This window comes from Dendrobium catenatum, unplaced genomic scaffold, assembly GCF_001605985.2.
Source record: "Dendrobium catenatum unplaced genomic scaffold, ASM160598v2 original_scaffold_113288, whole genome shotgun sequence".
Classification (NCBI taxonomy): Eukaryota; Viridiplantae; Streptophyta; class Magnoliopsida; order Asparagales; family Orchidaceae; genus Dendrobium; species Dendrobium catenatum.
The window spans coordinates 1-21,293 of record NW_021431723.1 but is presented as its reverse complement, the minus strand read 5'-3'; the positions used below and the strand labels follow the sequence as shown (position 1 = coordinate 21,293).

The window sequence follows — 21,293 nt, the reverse complement described above, 5'->3', positions numbered from 1 at the left end:
AAAACACAGTATATAAGAAAACTTAGAAAATGTGCAATTTTTTACTATGCAAGCAATGTTAACAATCAAATTAAATTATTCAAAGTATAATATCCAAAGTTCATATGGCAAGTGCCATTTTATTTACAACCCAGAATTTGTTGAAAAGTAAAATGGTTGGGTACAACTAACAATAAACCCAAATTCTAATCCTATGACTAATGCAGGTGATTTTGAAATGGGATATCTCTTCTTTTCTTCACTTCTTCATCTTCTGTCTGTAGTTTTCTTTCCTTCTGCAAGCTCCATGAATTTGTCTGGTCTTGATATCCAAATGAAATCCCCCGAAGGAATTTTTTTTTTCTTTTCCATTTTGGATATTATAGTCATTCTAACTTGACTTTTCAAATAGAAGAGAACATTTCCCTAAGGGATATTATCTTCTCTTTGGATTCCAAGTTGCATATGATATCCCAATTTCAAATTACTTTCACATTACAATTCTTTCAAATATATTTACATTACATCTCAAATATAAAAGAAAATTTAAACCATCTACAAAGTTATCATAAACAATTATAATAAAATCATCCCAAATAGTTATATATATTTGTATTTAAATTTAAATTCACCAGCCACACTTGACCATGCTCTTTTAATTTTAAAGGGAGCATAGCATTTTCCACCAGCATAAAATTACGTCAATTTGAATCTTTATTGTGCCCCCTTTGATTTAGCCCTACACGAGCATGGCCATCTACAAAAAATTCTGTGAGCATCTAGATTGTTTCTAACATATGGGTAATCTATCAACCATCATATCAATTCTTAGATTAGAGGAATAACTAAATAAATAAACACATGAATCATTACAACTAGCATACAGTGAAAACCCAGGAGAAAGCCTGTCAAATAGTAGCAAGAAAGTAAATATCGACCAAACCTAAAGCTCAAATCGGTTGTCCTAACAAGCAAATCTAAGTGTGTGTAATAGACTCTGTGGCATGGGTATATATGAGGTTAATCATTAGTTGAAGTTTTCTAATTGAATAGATTTGGTTTTTTAAATGTTCATAAAAATTTTATGTTCAAATTTAAATTTTAATATCTTTAATATTTTGAAGTTTATTTTAAATTGAATTTTAATGGTTAAAGTAGTTTAATAAGATTAGTTATTTATGGTGCCTTAATTAACCATATTTAGTCCTTAGAAAATTTAATTTAATGATTTATTGAAGTTTTTAATGATTTATTAAAATTTTGATGATTTGTTAATTTTAAATGATTTATTGATTCTTTAATTGATTTATTAAATTGTTAATGATTTATTGAATTTTTAAAATTTTCTTTAACTTTTAATAATTTATTAGATTTTTTAGATTTTATTTTTTTATATTATATTATTATAATTTTTTTTTATTGATTGTAATTTATTATTTAACCTCTCTTTAAATTTTATTTAGGATTATTTTGATTATAAGTTTATGATTATTATTATTCTAATGATTTTTGTTTTAATTTAACAATTTATTTACCCCTACTATTTTAATAATTTAAATATTTTTTTTTATTTTATAGTTTGTTTGAATTATTGTTCCTAATTGTAGATTCTAATTTTTAAAGAGAATTTTAAGAATTGTTTGACTTTTATTTAGGATTGATTACGTTTAGGTTAAAGGTATTTAATAATTCTATGGTGAGATGTTTCTTTATAAAAATCACTTTTCCTTTTAAAATCCCACATTCCACTTTTAAATTCCCCACATAACACCTTTCAACACACACACTTCTCACTTCCTAACAAAAAACATACATTTTTTTTTTTACTTTTAAAAAATACACTTTTATCTTTTCCAACACACTTTTCCAACCTACGCTTTCCACAAAAACAAGCCCTTTACTTTTCCACACTTACACATGTCGCCCTTCAAAACATACATATATTACTTTCCAAAAAAATGCATTTCATTTTTCAATATATACACTTTCCAAAATCACACACTTTCACCTTTCCAAAAACACATTATTTGCTTATTTAAAGTTCATATATTTCACTACTCAGCATACATTCTTTTCAAAAACATATTTTCTTTCAAAATAATACACTTCATTTGAGCACAACAGAGCAAAGTCACTTTTTCCAACCTACACTTTCACTTTTAAAACATACAACTTCCACTTCCCACTTTTCAAACACCTCAAGTTTTACTTTTCAACACACACACATAAATCACTTTTCAAACAAATCATTTCACTTTCCGAGAGATACACACATACACATTACTTCTTACATACACAATTCCACCTTTCCAAAACACACACAATTTTCATCTTTCAGAACCCACAAACCTTACTTTTTATTTCTCACACATATCACCTTTTCAAAACTAAACATTTTTCATTCTCCAATAATCAAGCTTCACATTACCATTCAAAGATCACGCACAAAACTTCTCATTTGAACAATACACTTTTACTTTCCAAAATTACAAAAATTCATTTTTCAAACAATACATGCATTTATTCTCTTTTCAACATTCACAAAACGCTCGAAACCATTATTCACCACTTTATATAAATGCAAAGGAATAATTCATCACCTATTTTCCCCAAAGCATAACATGAAACACTTCAAATTATCTTCCACAAGTTTTATCACAAAAAAAAAAAGCTACAAATGCATATGCTAAAGTTTTACAAATACCTCAATTTCTTTCTAACAACTCAAAAGACCTCTCAACAGCATGTAATAACTTTTGTAGAAAATCTAAGAATGCTCACATTTTTTTTTTCAAGGCATGCATCGTAATTGTTATACATAAACAAATCTCTTCAAATTTTCATTTCAAACATCTTCTAAGTAAGTGAAAGGAAAAGCTCATGGTTATCGTCTACAGGGTTTCTATACTTTCACTTACATTTTCTTTTAAAAGGTGATATGTACACAATTTAGTTCACTATCATGTGGTGCATTAACACATAAAATCTGTAAGAGAGTTTCAACATATCATACATTTTTGGCCACTAAACACGATATCACAAGAACTTTCATACAAGCCATAAAGTTTTGTAGTCATTTATTTTACATATCTCGAACTCGAGGACTATAAGAAGGAAAATGTAGATTTAACATTTGCCTTCTCAACATCCTTATTCGCTCAAGGTTTATACAAATATCATTTCTTAATAGGCATTGCAACAAACACTTTCCATGCGCTTGGTAAAAAAATGCTATGATTTCCCAATATTTACATATGAAGCTCTAAACTCACTTCAAATGGTATAAACCAATAAAGAAAACAAATTTCTTCATATTTTGTACATAAAAAAAGTGATTCCTACAACATAAATCTTGCTATAGGACACATTCACACTTTGCAAAATCATCTAGGTTGATCTCTAAAATGAAAGATTCACGAAATAGAGCGTTTCATTCACAAAAACTGCAGGAATTTTACTATAACAGCAAAATATGAATTCTATACAAGTTCATTTGATGGGTTAATCATATAACAGTTGTCATTCTTGAAGAAGAAGGATAGGATAAAGATAAACAAGATGAAAAGGATGAGAAAATATATCTAGAGCAGGAGGAAAAGCAGGCGGGTAGGGTTGCTGTCCATGAAAGCAAGGGAGGCGGACGGGACCTAGGGCTTGCGAACAGAGATACGTCAGAGGGGAGGGACGTAGTTCTACGTTCGGAAGCAAATAACATGTCGCCACGTGGTCTTACTCAATACCGCGCGGCCCGACGACTTGACCCGGGATTGCTATGTTCGCGTATTGCTCGGTATTGCTCTAGGTATTACTCGGTATTGCTAGGTATTGCTCGGTATTGCTAGGTATTGCTTGACAATAATTAAAAATATAGCTCTGTGAAGACCAATACCGAGCAATACCGAGAAAAACTCGGTATTGCTCGGTATTTCTCGGTATTGCTCGGTATTGCTCTTCACATAGTGGTATTTCTCGTTATTGCCGAGCAAAATCGTACAATACCGAGCAATACCTAGTAACACGCGAACATAGCAATCCCGTCTCTGTTCCGGGTCGGGGTTGTCGGGCACGATAAATAGTGAGAATACGTGGCACTATTTTACTGGCGTCCGAACGTAGAGCTACATCAGGTGACTGGACCAAATAAAAGTTCCTGCGGCTAGCCTTGGGGTCGTACAAAATAGAGGGAGACAGGAGAATAGAGAGCTTCGCCTAGGGCTTCTCATGCGGCCGAGGGAGGGAGAGAGGATTAAGTTTTTTGCAAATCTAAGGGAGCAGTTTGGTTTTTGCAAATGAATAGGGATAAGTGCGGTTCGATTCAAAGGGCCTAACCACCCCAAAAAGCCATATATTTTTTTAATTTAAATTTGGTTTTCATTAGGATTAAAATTATTTTGAATTTAATTTAAAAAAAATCAAATGTTAAATTTTTCATTACTTTAAAATAGATAAAAGAAAAATTGTTTTGATGGAATTAGTATGCCTATTTAAACAAAATTTACTTGAAATTTTAATTTAGACTGATTCAATTTTATGTATTTAATTCGACTAGTGTGAATTCAAATTCGATTTAGCTCGTGATGAGCCTATTCTACGTCAATTTGTATCCAACTAAGGGGATATTAAGGACGACGTCTGCACTAGGCTACGAAGACCTAGGTGCTAGAGGTAAATTCTGGGAAAATTGACCTCGAATAATGAGGTCAACACCGTAGACGTGAGGAAAGGTTAGTTGCGAGTGTCGGAGGCGAGCCCGACTAGTGATTGGCGAGAATCTGATGCAAGCGCGGGCTGCACTGCAGGCTATGTTTTGACCGTTTTGAGGCAACACGAGTTGATTTTGGATTGCTAAGTCAACCCGAATCCGACCCGATTTTAAAAACGGGTCAGAATCTCGAACCCGAACATGACCGTTATGACAAACGAGTTGACCCAAAATTGGAATTTTTTTAGCCGGGTTTTAGGTCTGGTCAAATTTTGGCACCCCTAAAAATAATCAATATATGTTCTACAATGTATATTCTTATTAAGTAATGAGATGCTCATCGTTTTCTTAAATAAAATATTAGCAGTTATAAAATTCTAAGGTAAAGCAAAACCTAACTTGGTCCTACAACCTTCACTAGCTGCTCTAAACTCATAGCCTCCATGAATGCTTTTAAAATCTTCTACCATTCTACAAACATATGTATTTAAATATCCTCTAATAAAAATTCTTTTTTTATGGGGGTATCCTTTGTATTAACATTTATAAGGCATTCAAAAAAATTTTTTGAACACATATTTAAATCTACTTGGAGAGCAAAAGCAATTACAACATTAAAAATTTAAGCATTCATAGTAATCTTTGAAGCTATAATTAATTTCTATAACATTGTCTTTCAAACTATTATTTATAATACATAGACTATTTCTAGTATGACTCCTACATGAATACTAGATCCAAAATTATGAATCTCCTTAATTTTTTCCTCGACTCATTTAGTTTTCTTAATATATAAAATATTTATCCCCTTATGAATAATGACATATATATTAATTCAATTAATTTGCCTAGAAGAGTACTTATATTAGAAGTTCATATCATAATTTTAATTTCATAGACTAGCTTATTTGCCCTCATTTATCAATGATATGAGAACCCTTTATAACTTAATATTATACTTAAGCACCGATGCAGCAACCCTTACACACTTTCATTTTATTCAAATCATACAACGTATCGCTCCTAGGAAATGCCATATAACATTAACATTATTATTGCCAAATCCCAAACCCTATATGATAAAAGTAGAGATTTGGGTTAAGTTATCAATAGCCAACATAAATTTGTTGAAAAATCATAACATATTTTTTGATATTTAAAAAATAAAAAAAGTGGAAATATTCTAATATAAATTTTTCAAAATTTGAAAATCTACATGATATATATATATAATGCATTATTCTCCTTTCCAATTTATTTCACTGTTCATGTAAATAGCCGTGCATAAAGATAAACATTTATAGATGATGAGGCAGACAGATGGATAGGAAGATAAGAGAAATTGTATTAGTAAATAAAATAATTGTAATAAATGATTTTATTCAGTAGAATGCATGAGATGAGATGTTTTATTCATATTATTTTAAAAAAAAAAATTCAACACATCTTAGCATCGACCAAACCATCCCATTTTCTCATGTAACAAAAGCTTAAAATTTTGAGTAAGTTCTATTTAAAATGCAACTTCTTTTGTTTTTAGAAGAGAAAATTATTTCATTATTTCTCAAGCACACATCTCAAGGCATTTACAGTTTATATAATGAAAAGGGTATATATATATATATATATAATCTCATCTTGAAAGACATAACATAAGATCAATCTGAAAGTAATCATAAGACCAATTATAAAACAGAATTCAACATAGAAAACCAGTTAAAGGTGGTTAGATAATATTTTCTTAACTAAGAGGCACAGAACTCCCAAACGTGCGTGCAACAAACAACGGTCAAGTGACATTAATATTCAAAGACCCAACCAAAAAAAAAATAAAAATAAAGACAAATTAATTGTATGAAAGAATAAATACTTGGTCATTTGTTATTCATTTTGCAGGAAGCTTCATATCATACATTTCCATACAGAAATTATAAAATACAATCGCACAGTGTCATCTAAGCGCAAAACGATGACTAATAAACCAATATGGGGGTGGTTGATTTAACATACATGCCACTTAATTCATATATATTTGCATATCTAATAATTAAATTTTTATATAACACATTAATATTTAAAACACATCAAAAATATGGCTTACATTCATCTTTATTATTTATTCATTTTTATAATACATATGCTTTTGATGTGTTTTACAATTTAAAGTATTATAGAGCTAATATAAATATGACGATATTAGATATGTAAATCCATGATAATTAAACGACAAGCATGCAAGGAGTTGCCACTTACAAGAAAGAATTTTCAGCAAAAGCCAACTGTTTCAGTTCCAAAGAATGAAAGGTCCATATTTCAGAATTCTACTGTTCCTTCCATATCCGGCCTGTGACTCTGAGCTTCAGCTCCTTCCTGTCGCCTCCGGAAAAGAAGAGAGCCATACTCCTGTGAATTATGAGCCCATCAAGGCTGTCTCGAACCTTGGAATGGCTATCACGAATACTTCTAGGATAGCCCTCCCATATAAGCTTCCTGCCAGTTCCCCCAACCTCAAGGCTGTAACTGAACTTTCTCGCATCATTCTCATCGCCCATAAAGCGCAGGAAGGCCATATACACGGGCGCCGTACCTATCTGGAATGCCTCAAAATGCAGGCAGAAATACTGTCCAAAGCAATGAAATACCTGCAAAATTGGAGATAATATTGTAAAATGCAGTAGATGTGAACACCATCATGTTGTAATTACCACACAAATATAATACTGGCAGGAAGGGCAATCATAGAGCAACAGATTAAGGGTCTGTTCGGGGCGACTGCAACCATCTCTTAAATCCTACTTCTCCTAGAGATCAACTAAATTCGGGCTTTAACCTAAAACAGGAGAAAATCAAATTTAAGAAGGAAGTAAGATTTGCAACTCAAAAAATTATTAGGCAAGACTTAGGCTTCATTTGAAACAGTTTTCTTATTGATTTCTAAAACAATTTTTTGGCACACAAATTTTTTATACAAAAAATTTTTATGCTAAAAAGTTATTTTAGAATGTAATAAGAAAGCTGTCTCGAATGAAATCTTAGTTAAATCTAAGTTAAAACTCGTCTGCCAAGCAACCAAAAAAGAAATAGTTAAGCAAAACAATAATGCTCAAAAGAAGACAAATTATAGATGGTTGATTATGGTTTGTCCTATGGCTTAACCCATGTCAATCTAGTTCCAACATCTTGTGAGTTTCTTTAGTTTTCGTTTGTATACAGCCAAGCAATAGCTTATTTCCATCTAAAAAATCTTCAGTTCTTCAATAAAATTATAAATTTATATAACAAAATGTAAAATAATTGGTTTTGATTGCCTAATTTTGAAAAAAAAAAAGTTTTTCCTGGCCTCCTTCTAGACTATCAATAAAGCAAAATAAATAAATAATGACAAAAAATGGAACTGACTGCTTGTTAGAGCTATATAAGAACATGAAGTGATACATAGCAGCCCCTATAAGTGGTCATACTTACAGTTAGCATCCAGGTGGCATTCTCAACTTCATGTGGTTTAGATTTCACATATCGGTGGTTGAATGTGCACCCAGTATGCATATCCACTTTGTGATCATCTCGTAAATGGGAAACCAAGAAAGGTATAGCCCCATTTACAAAGCATTCGGAACCAGCATATGGGCAATTGTATGGTCTGAAAAGGCATTGAGATTCGTGCTTGTGTTTGGTGTTGTATCGAAAAACTTCGGGACAACCCAATGTAGAATACTTGCATGGAAGCTCAAGCGACTCAGCTACCTTTTCCAATGCTAAGCACCGAATGTCTCCAAGTTCCAGTCTGCAGGTGGGACACCAGTCGTGCACTGTTTTGCAATTTGAACAAAGAGTGTGACCGTTACGACACTGCAAAATTTCAAAACATAAGATTGTAAGAATCGGTGAAATCAAGACGGAGAACCAGGAGCATGTGCTCTCAAAAGCTCAATCTTGCCATGACTGGTCAGATTGGATGGTTTACTTGGCTTCAAATCATAACATTTGCAAAATAAAAATAATATAAAAAGCCGGAAAATAGAGGGATAAATTATAATCTTAAAGAAACTACCGAAGATATTTTCACCTGGTCATGAATGTTTGTTTGGCCAACTTACAATTAGTACAATCGAGAATGAAGTTTAAGATAACAAAGCTTAATTTTATTATAGTAAATTTGCCCTAATTACAAGACATAGTTACAATTATGGATCTTAATCAAGTTTTAGCATATTATTGTCTTTGTATGCTAATCATTGTTATAACATTATTATGTAATGAAATCCTCATAATATCTCTTTGGGTTTATGTCAGATCAAATTAGTTCCTTTCATAATATGGCTATGATGATAAAACCTGAAATTCCACTCAATTTCTAAATTATACAAAATTTTATGAGTTTTCCTCGAAAAAAATTAATTCCCCAGGAGCATGATAGCCTTAAAATTTCAAAATAAACAAAAAAACAGTTACCTACATATCACAAAGTTCATAAACTATAATTAGAATACTATACTAGATGGATTCAAGAGTTGAAAAATCAAAGAAGATTTTTAGCAGATAAATCAGGTAGATCATTCAAGTTTAATATGCAATAAAACTAAAAAGGATTGAGCTTAAGCTTACATTAAAATAATATTATGAGCAATATCTATTGAAGATAAATTAATAAAAAAAAAAAGTGGTTTGCACATGTACAAGGGAAGGTAGAAGGTGCTGCAAAGAATTAATGTGAATTAATAAAGAAGGAAAAAATAAGTAGAATGATGTATAAAAGTCATACAAAAGATGCAGAATATGGAGTTACACGTGGTACTTAACAGGAATGAGTGAAGATTCTAAAAACCGGGTCCCAATAGTTGTAATAACGCTAATGATGGTAATGTCTACCCACAATGTTCATATATATAGCCATTGTCAAAACTATAAGAAGATGGAAAAGTAACAATGAAATAGAAATCATTATAAATGGATTTCATCAACAAGATGAAACGCACAAAAATAAAAGAGTACACGAGGCATTTATTGAGTAGTTTGTCTACATTTGATATAATAAACATAATGATATTTTTTTTGCTTTTCAACAGTAAGTTGGGTCAAGAAAGAAGCCTTACACAAACATTTCCCAACAGTTTCTTCCTTAATAAAAAGGATTGCATGGTTATATCCACAAAATAGTACAGGGCACGATGATAGTCTATATAAAACTTGAAATCAGAGAATGAAAAACTTAGCACTCATTCCACATACTGAAACCAATTAAGCAATTCAACGTGGGTGAATAATGCAACAGGCTTATAATATTTTTAGGAATTATTATAATTTTCAGTTAACACAAACTTGATGTAAGAGTCATGGTTCCTACCTATATAAGGAGATTAGAAAGCTGAATGAACTTTAGCTTCCTTTAACCATAGCCGCTAGCACTTCTCATGTTATTCCCACTATTTCTTGTCTTTTATTTTCCTATCAGAGCCATCTTTCTGTACCCACTTATCTCTTTTTCTTCTCCCTTTCACTTGGCATCAGTTAGATATCAAAGCCGATTAATCCCATTGCACAATTTGCCTAATCTTCCTACAAAGAAATGCCACCCGATCCGATTTATTCTTGTACCATTTGGCACCACCCTCTATTCTATAACACACTTTAGACATCCCCTTATCCGCAACTTCTTAGACCTCCTCAAATCATCCCGTAGAAGAGGAGACCAAATTTTGCTTGAAGTACTATATAATAAAGTTGCAGAATTATACAATTCTCTTTATAGCATTTATCATGATGACATGATCATTCTTCACATTCTTCATATTATAAAAGATCATGGGAGGCACTATGTTGATCAATCTCCTACGCATGTATTTTATAATAGAGACATGCAATCTTCATATTCAATACAGTTCAATGATCAATATACTGAATATGTTGACTATTGATCTACTAGATTTACATCATACCAATATCAACATGAGCATTACGATTGCCTTCCTCAACAATATTCTATTATATTTTCCGTCATCTCACCATACATTTGAGAAATAACTATAAAAGCATGCATGAAACACTGCATAGGTTAAGTTTGTGAAACAATATATTGATCCACAACCACAGGAACTAATAGAGATCAAGAATCCACATAATCCTTTAGAAATTGGATAACATCTAGCACACCATTGACCTTATGCCTAGATCCGCCTTCTCAAATTTGCCCCATTGTTGGATACGTTTGATCAAGCATGTTAAACATGAGAGATAAGTGCTAGCTATGAGATTGCTAGCTATGAGATTTATTCGAACGAGCATATCTATGTGTGTTGCTCCATCACTTTTGACCCCTAATAAGGATGCTTGGAATATAGTTGAGTCATCAATTAAGATAATCATCAAGTATAAATTACGATGTTTGAATTTGATAGCATCCTCGACATGATGGAAAGAGCAATTTCTTTTTAAATGATATATCTAATAAGTTGATATCATTAGATTATTATGTGTGCAAACGATGAATGAAAAACAACCTCTAAAATAAAGTAAGGCATTTAACAGTAGTTGGTGATGCCCTTCTAATCCAACATCCTCAATATACTTATGTGAATGCTGACTCACATATTCCGCCCTTTTCTTAGAAAGCTCATAGTTGTCTATTTTGATGGCATGATAATTTTTAGTCTGACTAGGGACAATAACACGTCACTTGTGTCATATATTTGCAACACTTCACTGAAAAAATCTATATATTAATCCAAGGAAGTGCTCATCACGACTTCTTCAATGATTTTCTTAGGATTTATCATTTCTTGAGACGGTGTTTTTGATAATCTCGAGGTGCTCAGCTTGTCCTGATAAAATTATGAACATTTAGGAAAGACCTATCTCGATCATAATCTATGAGGTACATAGTTTTTTATGGCTTAGCTATCTTTTACAGGAAGTTGATCAATAAATTCAGTATTACTATGGTCCCAATCACCCATTGTCTATGGAAGCAAAGATGTGTATAAGAGGAGAATTCTATGGGAAAAACTACAGTTTTATCCTTCAAAGGATAAGGCATTGGTAATTGGAGGTGATTTCAATTGTCTTCTCAATAAGGAAGATAAAAGGGGTGGGAAAAGATTCATTTATTCCTTAGGTGCCAAAGAAATGGAATATTTTCTTGTAAATGATGACCTTCACGAGGTGTGTTGTATTAGACCCAAATACACATGGTGCAATAATAAATCTGGAGCTGATAGAATTCTTGAAAGATTGGATAGATGCTATTTGAATTCAATGGATTTAAGCTCTCCTCATGGGTTGGTGGTAAGGCATTTGGCTAGAATCGCCTCGGATCATTGTCCAGTGATCTTAAATATTTTGGAATACAATGCAGTTTTTAAAAAAACTATTAAATGCGAAGACGTCTGGATATCAAATCCAGCATCTTTTGCGGTGGTTAAAAAAGTTTGGAGCAGAAAAATAGAGGGAAATTATGGCCAAATTCTGAATTGTAAAATGCAGAGAACATTGAAGGCTTTGTACTACTGGAGTAAAGATAAACACAATTCTCTTGTTCAAAGAAAAGACTGTTTAAACAAAGAAATCCTAGAGTTACAAGAAAAAGAAAGCAAAGAAGGTCTTTCGGGTGATGACAGTTGGATACTCAAAAGGTGGGAGATTTCACTTCAAATCTAGCTCGGCTCAACACTTGGTGGAGGCAATGTGTCAAAGTGAAACGGGCTACTGAAGGAGACTGCAATACCAGATTCTTTCATGCATATGCTAGTGCAAGGAGGAATGCCAACATTATAAGTAAAATCAAAAATGAAGATGGATTAGAGGTAGAAGACCAGCACCAAATTGAAGACAGTTTATTTCAGTTTTTTCAAAAAAAATGGAAATACAGGAAGTGTAAGTTGGAAGGATGGCCGGAACCTTGGTTTTGTTTGGATGAAGAGGATTCCAAATATCTAACTAAAGAGTTCTCTATTGAAGAAGTTGAGATGGTTATTAAAAATTCCGGAAACTATATAACAACTGGAAGCCATGGAGTCACATATTCATTTCTTAAAGGCTATTGGGACATCATCAAGGATGATCTGTGGAAGGCTCTTATTTTGTTTTTTCAAACAGGAAAAATGAATTCAAAGTGGAAAGAAGCTTTAGTTGTTTTGATTCCTAAAGTTTCTAATCCAATATATCCTTCCAACTTCAGACCAATCAGTTTGTGTGATGCAATTTATAAGGAGGCTGCTAAGGTCGTTCTAAATAGATTATCCTCCATCATTCATAAAGTGATTTTTGTTGAACAAGCAGCATTCCTAAAAGGTAGATCTATGTCGGATCACGTCATGGTAGCTCATGAAATCTTCCACAAATTCAGACATTCAAAATCCTCTAAAGGATGGTTTCTTTCAAATTAGATTTGGAGCAAGCATATGACTCCATGGGATGGCCAACATTGGAAAAAGCTTTGATGTACTTCGGGTTTCCTTCTTCCATTTCTTCCTGATTTTGGAATGTGTTAAAAATCTAAAATTTTCTTTACTAATTAATGGAAGCTCATTAAGATGGATCGAGGCTAGATGTGGATTTCATCAAGGTTGTCTCTTATCACCTTTTATGTTTATTCTTTGTGCTCAACTTTTGACAAATGCATTTAAACAAAGAGGTGATAATTATGGTGTAAGCATTAGTCCTAATGGACCCAGGATCTCTCATTTGTTATATGCGGAATTGCGAATGATATCATAACTTTTTTAGAAGCAAATTTGAAGGAGGTTAAAAATATCAAAGGCATAATAGAAGATTTTTGTGGTTGGACTGGACAAAAAGTTAATGCAAACAAATCATGTGTTCTTTTTGGAAAGGCGGTTAATAGAAGAAAGAAGAAGAAAATAACTCGCATTATGGGAATCAAAGGTGTCAAAGAATTTCATTATCTTGGGACTAAGATATCTTTAAGGAAGCTAGTTGGTCAAGATTCAATTCATTATTGAAAAGGCTCTAAAAATGATTAATATTTGGGGAAGCAAATTTATTTCTTTGGTTGGGAAAATAAATTTGGTCAAAACGGTATTGCTTTCCTATACAGTTTTCCATAGTACTCACTCTTTGATTCCAAAAGGCATTCTTGATGAGATGGAGAAATTGTGTAGAAGCTTCATTTGGAACAAGATGAATGGTAATCATGGTATGCATTATGTTAATTGGAATGTTATGTGCTTGCCTTTAAAATGGGGTGGAAGGGGCCTTCACTCTTGTCATGATAAAGTAGGCCCTTTAAGAGTAAAACTAGCATGGAGATATAGACAAATGGAAGAATCTTTATTGCATAAATTGTTATTTCCTAAATACTGGTTCTTATATGGAGATAGTTTTTCAAAGAGGATGGGTTCAACTGCTTGGAAAATCATTCATAATGGAGGAGATTTCTTAAAACCCATAATAAGATGGAACATTGCCGATGATGAATCGATAAATGCTCTCAAAGATATTTGTATATTGGATAACAATCTTAACAGTTGGCCGACTTATTTGCTTCCACAAGGATTAAAAAATATAACGGTGGATAGATTTATATCAAGTGGATGCTGGAATATTGATGAACTAAATAATTTTTTTTGGTTATGATCTCGTTAGTTTGATTACTCAAATTAACATATCTTCTGAATTGTCAAAAGACTATTTGGAACTTATATCCAGAAATTCTGGAAAATCAATCTTTTCCATGGCATATGAAGCATCACTTCAGAATTCACATCGAGTTCTTTTTGGAGCTGGTTAAAGAAGGCTAAACTCTATCTACAGGTTGAAGGATTTTGGTAGAGAATGTTTAACAAAGCAATCCCTACGAATGAAGTTTTATGCTACAGAAGATTGCAAATGCAATATGAATGTCCTAGAGATTGCAACATGATTGAGGATATTGAACATGTAGTTGCAAAATGCAAAAAATTGTATGAGGTATTCCAGCATCTAAACCAGTGGGGATTTGGAATCCTAACTTTTAACTCGTTGACAGAATGTTTAAATTGGATTTCAAATCAAAATTATTGGGTGGTAAACCTGTTCTGTAATACCATTTACTTCTCATGGAAAGCTAGGAACAAGCTTATTCATGAGGGCAAAGAGGTTGGATCCTTATTCATTGCTACGGAGTCACTCAACATGGCTACAATTTCAGCATCTAAAACTGCTCTTTACTTGGGTAAATGGGCTGCCAATCAGCTTTATAAGCTGTAGGATGATCATTGGCATCCCCCTCCACCCGATTGGATAAAGGTAAATGTCGACGCTTCTTTACTCAAATCTTATAAAGATGGGAAGATGGTGTTTTTCGAGACTTTAAAGATAGATTTCTTTTGGCTTTTGGATATACTTGTGTTCATTGGGATGTATCAAGGCTTGAAATGTTAGCTATCCAATCTATCATGTACAAAGATTGGATGTTAAATTACAAGGGTATCATCATTGAAATTTGAAAGTGATAATGCAAATGTCATCAAGGATCTCCAAGATGGGTTATATTGCAAAAATAATGAATTGGGAATTATATTCAAAGATCTCAAAAATGTTATATTTAATTGTATAGATAGGAAATACAATAAGTTAGTGGATCTTTGTGCTAACAATGCTATTGTTAGTTCGTTTATTTAGGATGATTTAGTTTTGAATAAGGTTCCTCCTCCTTTTATTTCCTTGTTAAAGGAGAAATCTATGGTTAATTCTTGGTTTCTTGTTTTTTATCTTTTTAATAAAACTTTAAATGCACTTGGTTGCATTTTTCTCAAAAAAAAAAAAATCACCCATTGTCTGAAGAATGGTGAATTCGAATAAACAAAGGTAGCTTATGAAGCCTCCTCAAAAAATCAAACAAGTGTTGGCATTTGAAGTATTATATGATGTCTCTGGCATTGGCATTAGAAGTGTCCTCAAGCAAGAGGGTCATTATAAGTTTTACTCAATATATGTTGGTGTCGCTTTCTACTCCATTGTACAAGCTCTTTGATGTTGGCATCACTTTCTACTTTCCTAAGATTTTGCACTTTACCCTGACCACAAAACTCTCAAGTATCTAAATGCTCAAAAGAAATTTAGTGCCCATCATGCCAAAATTCACATTATTTCTTAAGCATAAATTTCGTGTTGAGTAGTTGTTTACGCCTTAAGTTGAATGTGTACAATGGTGTCGTCAATGGATGTTTAAGTCATCAAATTCGACAAAGTTAAAAGCCATTACCCAAATTACGAAGACTTTTGTTAAATCTACGAATCATTGACTAAGTCCCCTAACCTTAGTCCAAATAACAAATGCAAGATGACTTTTGATTTTGAGGAACCTACTTTTGCATCCCTAATTCCTCTCTCAAATATTTTCTTATTGAGGAGTTGCACTCACGTGAAGTATTTGATCACTACTATCATGAGAAGATAATTGCACTAAGAATAGGTTATTTTGTCCTAGCCTCAAGAACAATTTTGCAGAATTGTTGCCCAATGTCACACTTATCAACTGGCAAAGAAAGGCAAAAATACAACTAGCCTATCCACTCCCCTTCCCATTTCTCATAGGCCGTGAAAATATCTGAGTATGGATTTCATTCTCAAATTCTCCTGCACAATTAAAAAATTTGACTCCATCTTGACAATCATTGATTGATTCTCCAAAATGTCACTATTTATTCTATATTACAAAACTCTTAACTCGTTACATGTTGTTTCTCTTTTCATTAAGAAATTTATGTGCCATCATGGTTTGCCCAAACCTATTGTCTCAAATAAGCATGTACGATTAATAAATTACTTATGATAGAACCTCTGGAAGAAGCTTGGAACCAAACTATTATTCTCCATGACTTGTCACCTACAAATGGGTAGTCAAACTAAGGAAGCTAATAGAAGTTTAGGTAACATAGTTTGATGCTTCATCACCATCCTTTCTTTCGATTGGGATTTAGTCCCCCTCGCTATCGAGTTTGTTTGTAACAGCTTCGTCAATAAGTCAATCGGCAAGAGCCCTTATCAAGTCACAACTAATATGAAGCAACGAAACTCATCGATTTCATTGAACTTCAATTGCATATGGGACTAATAAATTTGTATTTGCATTTACATAGAGCCTCAAAGGAAACATACTCAAATTAAGAAAAACATAAAACTAAAGTTGGTTCACATAAGCAACATATTTTTTTCAATGGCACAATATTTCGTTAGGTTAGGGAGATTTCACACAAACATTCAAAAAATTAACCATTAATCCTGTTCTTATAAATTGAGAGAAAATCTGATGAAATGATTATGAAGTATAACTCCCTTTGGACATTGGAATTTCCTCATTTTTCAAAATAATGGACTTAACAATATATAATGGGCAAGCCTTATATACTGTTGTTCCCTTTGTAAACAATTTTGACTTATAGATTCATATTGCTGCATCAATTCCATTAAAACCACCACTATTGCACCACTAACTTGTAATATGCAATCCCATTGAACTGATCAGAAATTGGATCATCAGTTTCATCCCACTTTAGATGAATTAGTTTGGAGATTCTTTATTTCTAGTAATGACTCTAGCCTCTAGAGAATTCATGGTTGAGTCGAGATTTACACTAGGCAATTCTAGAATTGTTGTAGAAATACTCATCTTCATTTGCTAGATGAATTCTTCAGAGCTAGGGTAGTGTTGATGTAGGTCTCTTCAAAATCATCAACAAAGAGTTTATAGTTATGGCCATTGAGTATAGTTCTAGTAAACCTAGAAGATCAGTCGATGTATATATATATATATATATATCATTTTTACCACTTATGTGTTATGGGTTATTGAGTCCTATTGAGTCGTATGAAGTATTTGTTGGAGCATCATCATTCTTGTACTAGTGTTTTGAGTCATTTGGGCCTTATGTACATAGTGATGGTGGAACTCAAGACAAACCAAATTTATTTACCCTTTTTAGCTATTTTTTATCCTCCTTCGACTATTGTTTGATTTTCACCACCCTAGTTGACATTCATATCACTATTTGACCTTGACAACTCATCATCCGCCACCTTTTCTCTCTCCCATATGGCTTGAACATCTCCATCACTCTCTCCACTCTTTTTTCTTAATGGAAACTTCTTGAATTCCCCTCTACATTAAGTTTTTCTCAAAGAAACACACATAAATTCTTGAAAACCTACAATGATTCCTCAAAATCCAAAAGCTTTTATTTCTCTATCATTTCCAAGCATGGTGAACCACCCTTTGTCTATAAATTTTGGGTGTCATTGTCATCACTAATACACCCCCTCTTATGTTACATATGGATCTAGTTCTTGTTGAAAGAAAATTTAGAGATTCCCTTACACTTTAAGTGCAATTCTTGTGTGTTTTCTATCTAAGAGAATGATTTCTTAAGTGTGTAACTCCACAAACATTGGGAAATGACTTTCAAGGAGAAAGATTGACATGATGAAGGTTTATTTGTGGAGGCCTACATAAGTTATCCCTGATCGTTAAGTCTAATCTCTAATGGAGACTAGTCATCATCTTTCTTATTATTGCAAGGCTAGAAGTCTTAGATTGGTTAATATAATCATCATTGAAATCATAGTTCTAAGCTAATTAAATCATTAACTCGCTAAGTGAGTACATCAACAAAATATTTCTCTTGGTTTAGGTATCGAGCTCTTTGCAAAGTACACAAGTTTGGTAGCATATGTTCTACATAAACACAAGCATGCACTTTGGTTTAGTTGTAGTTGGTCATTTGATTAATTTGATTTGATATTTATATTTGGAAATTGTTTAATGTTATTCTACATGCTCATTATATGGGATTGGATTGGAAGAACTTCAAAGAAATTTTGAAGTGTGAGTTGCACAACCAATACACCCCTCCCTCATTTCAGTGTCCTAAAATTCACTTCCACCATTGATATTTTGCCAAAAAATCATATCATGCATTACAAATCAAAGATAGTTCTTGATTAATAGTTGTCAATTTGTTTGTGTATATCTTAACTATCCCATAAGACAACTTAAAAGATGTGCATAAATCGGTTTTGCTACCTCTACCCTGGTTGACAACAATAAACTCTTTGGTGGAAGTGTTTCTCAACCACAGAGGAATTAATGAAGCATAATTAATATATTAGAATTTATTTCAGCAATATGTGAACTTATTTTAAGTTTAAATTACTTCAAGAATTATTGTAATTTTTCAGTTTAATGGATTTAAATGTAATAAGTTGAGGCACCTCTTTATGTAAGGAGATTATGTGTCTATACTTCAACTTTGATTTCCCTTAACTCTAGTCTCCATCTCTTCTTCGTATCTCTATTCCTCTTCCATCTACCACTTCATCTAATTTCCTTCCCCAAGAGTGCCTCTTTCAATGCAAATTCATCTTTTTTTCCACTTCCGTTATTCTGTTCTATCCATGAATATTGACTTAATACAACATGGCAAAAAAAATAAAGGGGTTGTTTGTTTGCCTCTTTTAAGTAGGATTTATAGGGGACTTAATCTAACTATTAACAAACAGCATAAATTTTTTTAAATTCCGCCTAAATTAAATCCTGGATTTAGCAAATTTTGATCAATCTTAGCTAAAATCCAAGTTAAGCTAATCCTAGTAAAACTAAGATTTATAGAATTTACAGAAAAAGATTTTATTAAATAAATTAAATATTCAACCAAATAATCAAGAAATTGGATTTGACTTAAGTATTGGATAACCAAATAATCCCACAATCACGATTTACTAAATCTATTAAACCCTACTTGAATAAGATTTGTCAAATTCAAATTTACTAAAATCCTGCCTTCAACAAAACAGTCTCAAAAGGTCCATGGTTTTCAAACAGAAAAATTAGAACCACAGTTATTGAGTTTTCTCTGTATTTCTCGACACCGTTATCACAAAGCAGTCAAAATAAACAGAAGAAGAAATCCCACAAATCCATAAAAAAGCAATAAAATTTTTATTTAAGAAAAGTTATAGTCAAGAGAAAACTCGCTTAAAAAGAATCAGATCATCTCCCTTTTCCCAAAAATGAGAAAAAAAAAAAGCATTTAGAGAATATCATGAGTGAGTTCATCCCGCACTTCTAAAAACAAACATAAATCGTTTGGGGACACAAACAATTCCTCAGAAGTGGTCGATTTTGACGGATTAAATTGATTGACAGAATTTTTTGAATGGTGGGCTTGTTAGCATTGCAGATGACCCAATTTTAAGATGGATTGGGGCTTAAATTTATTAGAAGACCTAAATTAATAGAGATGAATGGGGCTTCGACTCATTGGAAGCCCATAAGCGGGAGTTATAAGGAAAGCCTAATGATGGGTTTTACATTTTATCTTATCAGCAATGATGACCAAGTTTATGTAAATTAGAAAAACCGACCTGATGGATGGGAGGGTACATAAAATTGGTGCAGATCGGGCACTCGAGCAGCTCTCGGATGCTAGTTGCAGGAGAAATTCCTGACTGTGGCATGGTGCCGTTGGCCACAGCTGTTCCATGTGCTTTGGGGAAGGGGATGTGGAGATGGGAAGTCCCTTCTACGTCCAATCCATCGCACGATGGAATGCATTCCAGGCTATCAATGTCCATCCCGGTAAAAAGGCAAAGCAGGCTCCTTTATCCCCTCCTCCTCCGCCTTGATTTCCCCTTGACCTCCGATTCAGAGAGAAACCACAAGGTAGAAAGGAATGCAGAGAGAGAGAGAGAGAGAGAGAGTTGAAAATGAGGAGAAGCGAGGAAGGAATAAGCAGAAGAAAAACGAAAAGGAAAGGTTCACCCGGTTGAATTAGGAACCGGCCGTCTAATCGGTCGAACTAATTCTGAAAATCGGTCCGCTAAAAAGTTAGACGAATCGCTGGTTAAACTATGAAACCGACGACGTGGCTGGATTTGAAAGAATGGCCTATATGAATGGTGATCCAAATCTTTGTCTTTTTGAAAAGTCGAGGCTCCGCTAGGGTTTTTTCGCTCTCTGTCGCCGCTCTCCCGTGCTTTGCCTTCGCGTAGATGGAGGGATCCATGGATCCCTCCCTCTCCAACTCCGTTTTTCCACCGCTCCACTCTGTCAGCATCTCCTCGCGTAACATGCATCCTGTCTCACAGCCAGTTTCTTCTCATAACCCCCTTCCTTGGACCATGGTTCTCGCTGACAACCCTAACCCTAGCATGTTTGCTGTCTCTGCTATTCCAACTCTTGAGTACATAATCCTGTTTGCGCATGAGGATGTGGTTGAAGCTTCTTCGAAATGGAATATGGCTTTGGTAGGATACTCTCTGGGTAAGGGCAAATTATTGGGTCAGGTGACCGGACGCAGAGATAGGTCCAGATATTAATAAATTAATATTTTAAATTAAGCGCAGGTAAAGCGCAAGTAAAGCGCAGGTAAAGTGCAAGTAAAGCGCAGGTAAAGCGTGTTGAGTCTAGTGAATAGGTTGTTAAACCTAAGTTAATGTCTCAAGACTACCAAGAGGGGAGGTGAATTGGTATTTAAAAAATTGTCCCTGTTTTAGATGAGTTGAACTGAAAATAAACTTTAATGAATATTTATAAAAAGTTTTTCAACTACAACTTTTTAAACAGAAAAATGCAGAAAATACAAAGCAGTAAAAATAAACGACACAAGATTTATAGTGG

The 21,293-nt window shown here is 33.2% G+C and overlaps 1 protein-coding gene across 1 annotated transcript; it reads right to left on the bottom strand.

Moving 5' to 3' along the window:
* Positions 1-6,720: 6,720 nt before the first annotated feature.
* Positions 6,721-20,394, bottom strand: LOC110103505 (E3 ubiquitin-protein ligase SINAT3). The gene is made up of 3 exons (XM_020832250.2): positions 20,039-20,394; positions 8,147-8,530; positions 6,721-7,323 (listed from the first exon to the last, which is right to left on the bottom strand). Exons 1-3 carry the CDS (start codon positions 20,246-20,248, stop codon positions 7,003-7,005), a joined length of 915 nt encoding a protein of 304 aa, XP_020687909.1. The 5' UTR covers positions 20,249-20,394; the 3' UTR covers positions 6,721-7,002.
* Positions 20,395-21,293: the final 899 nt, after the last annotated feature.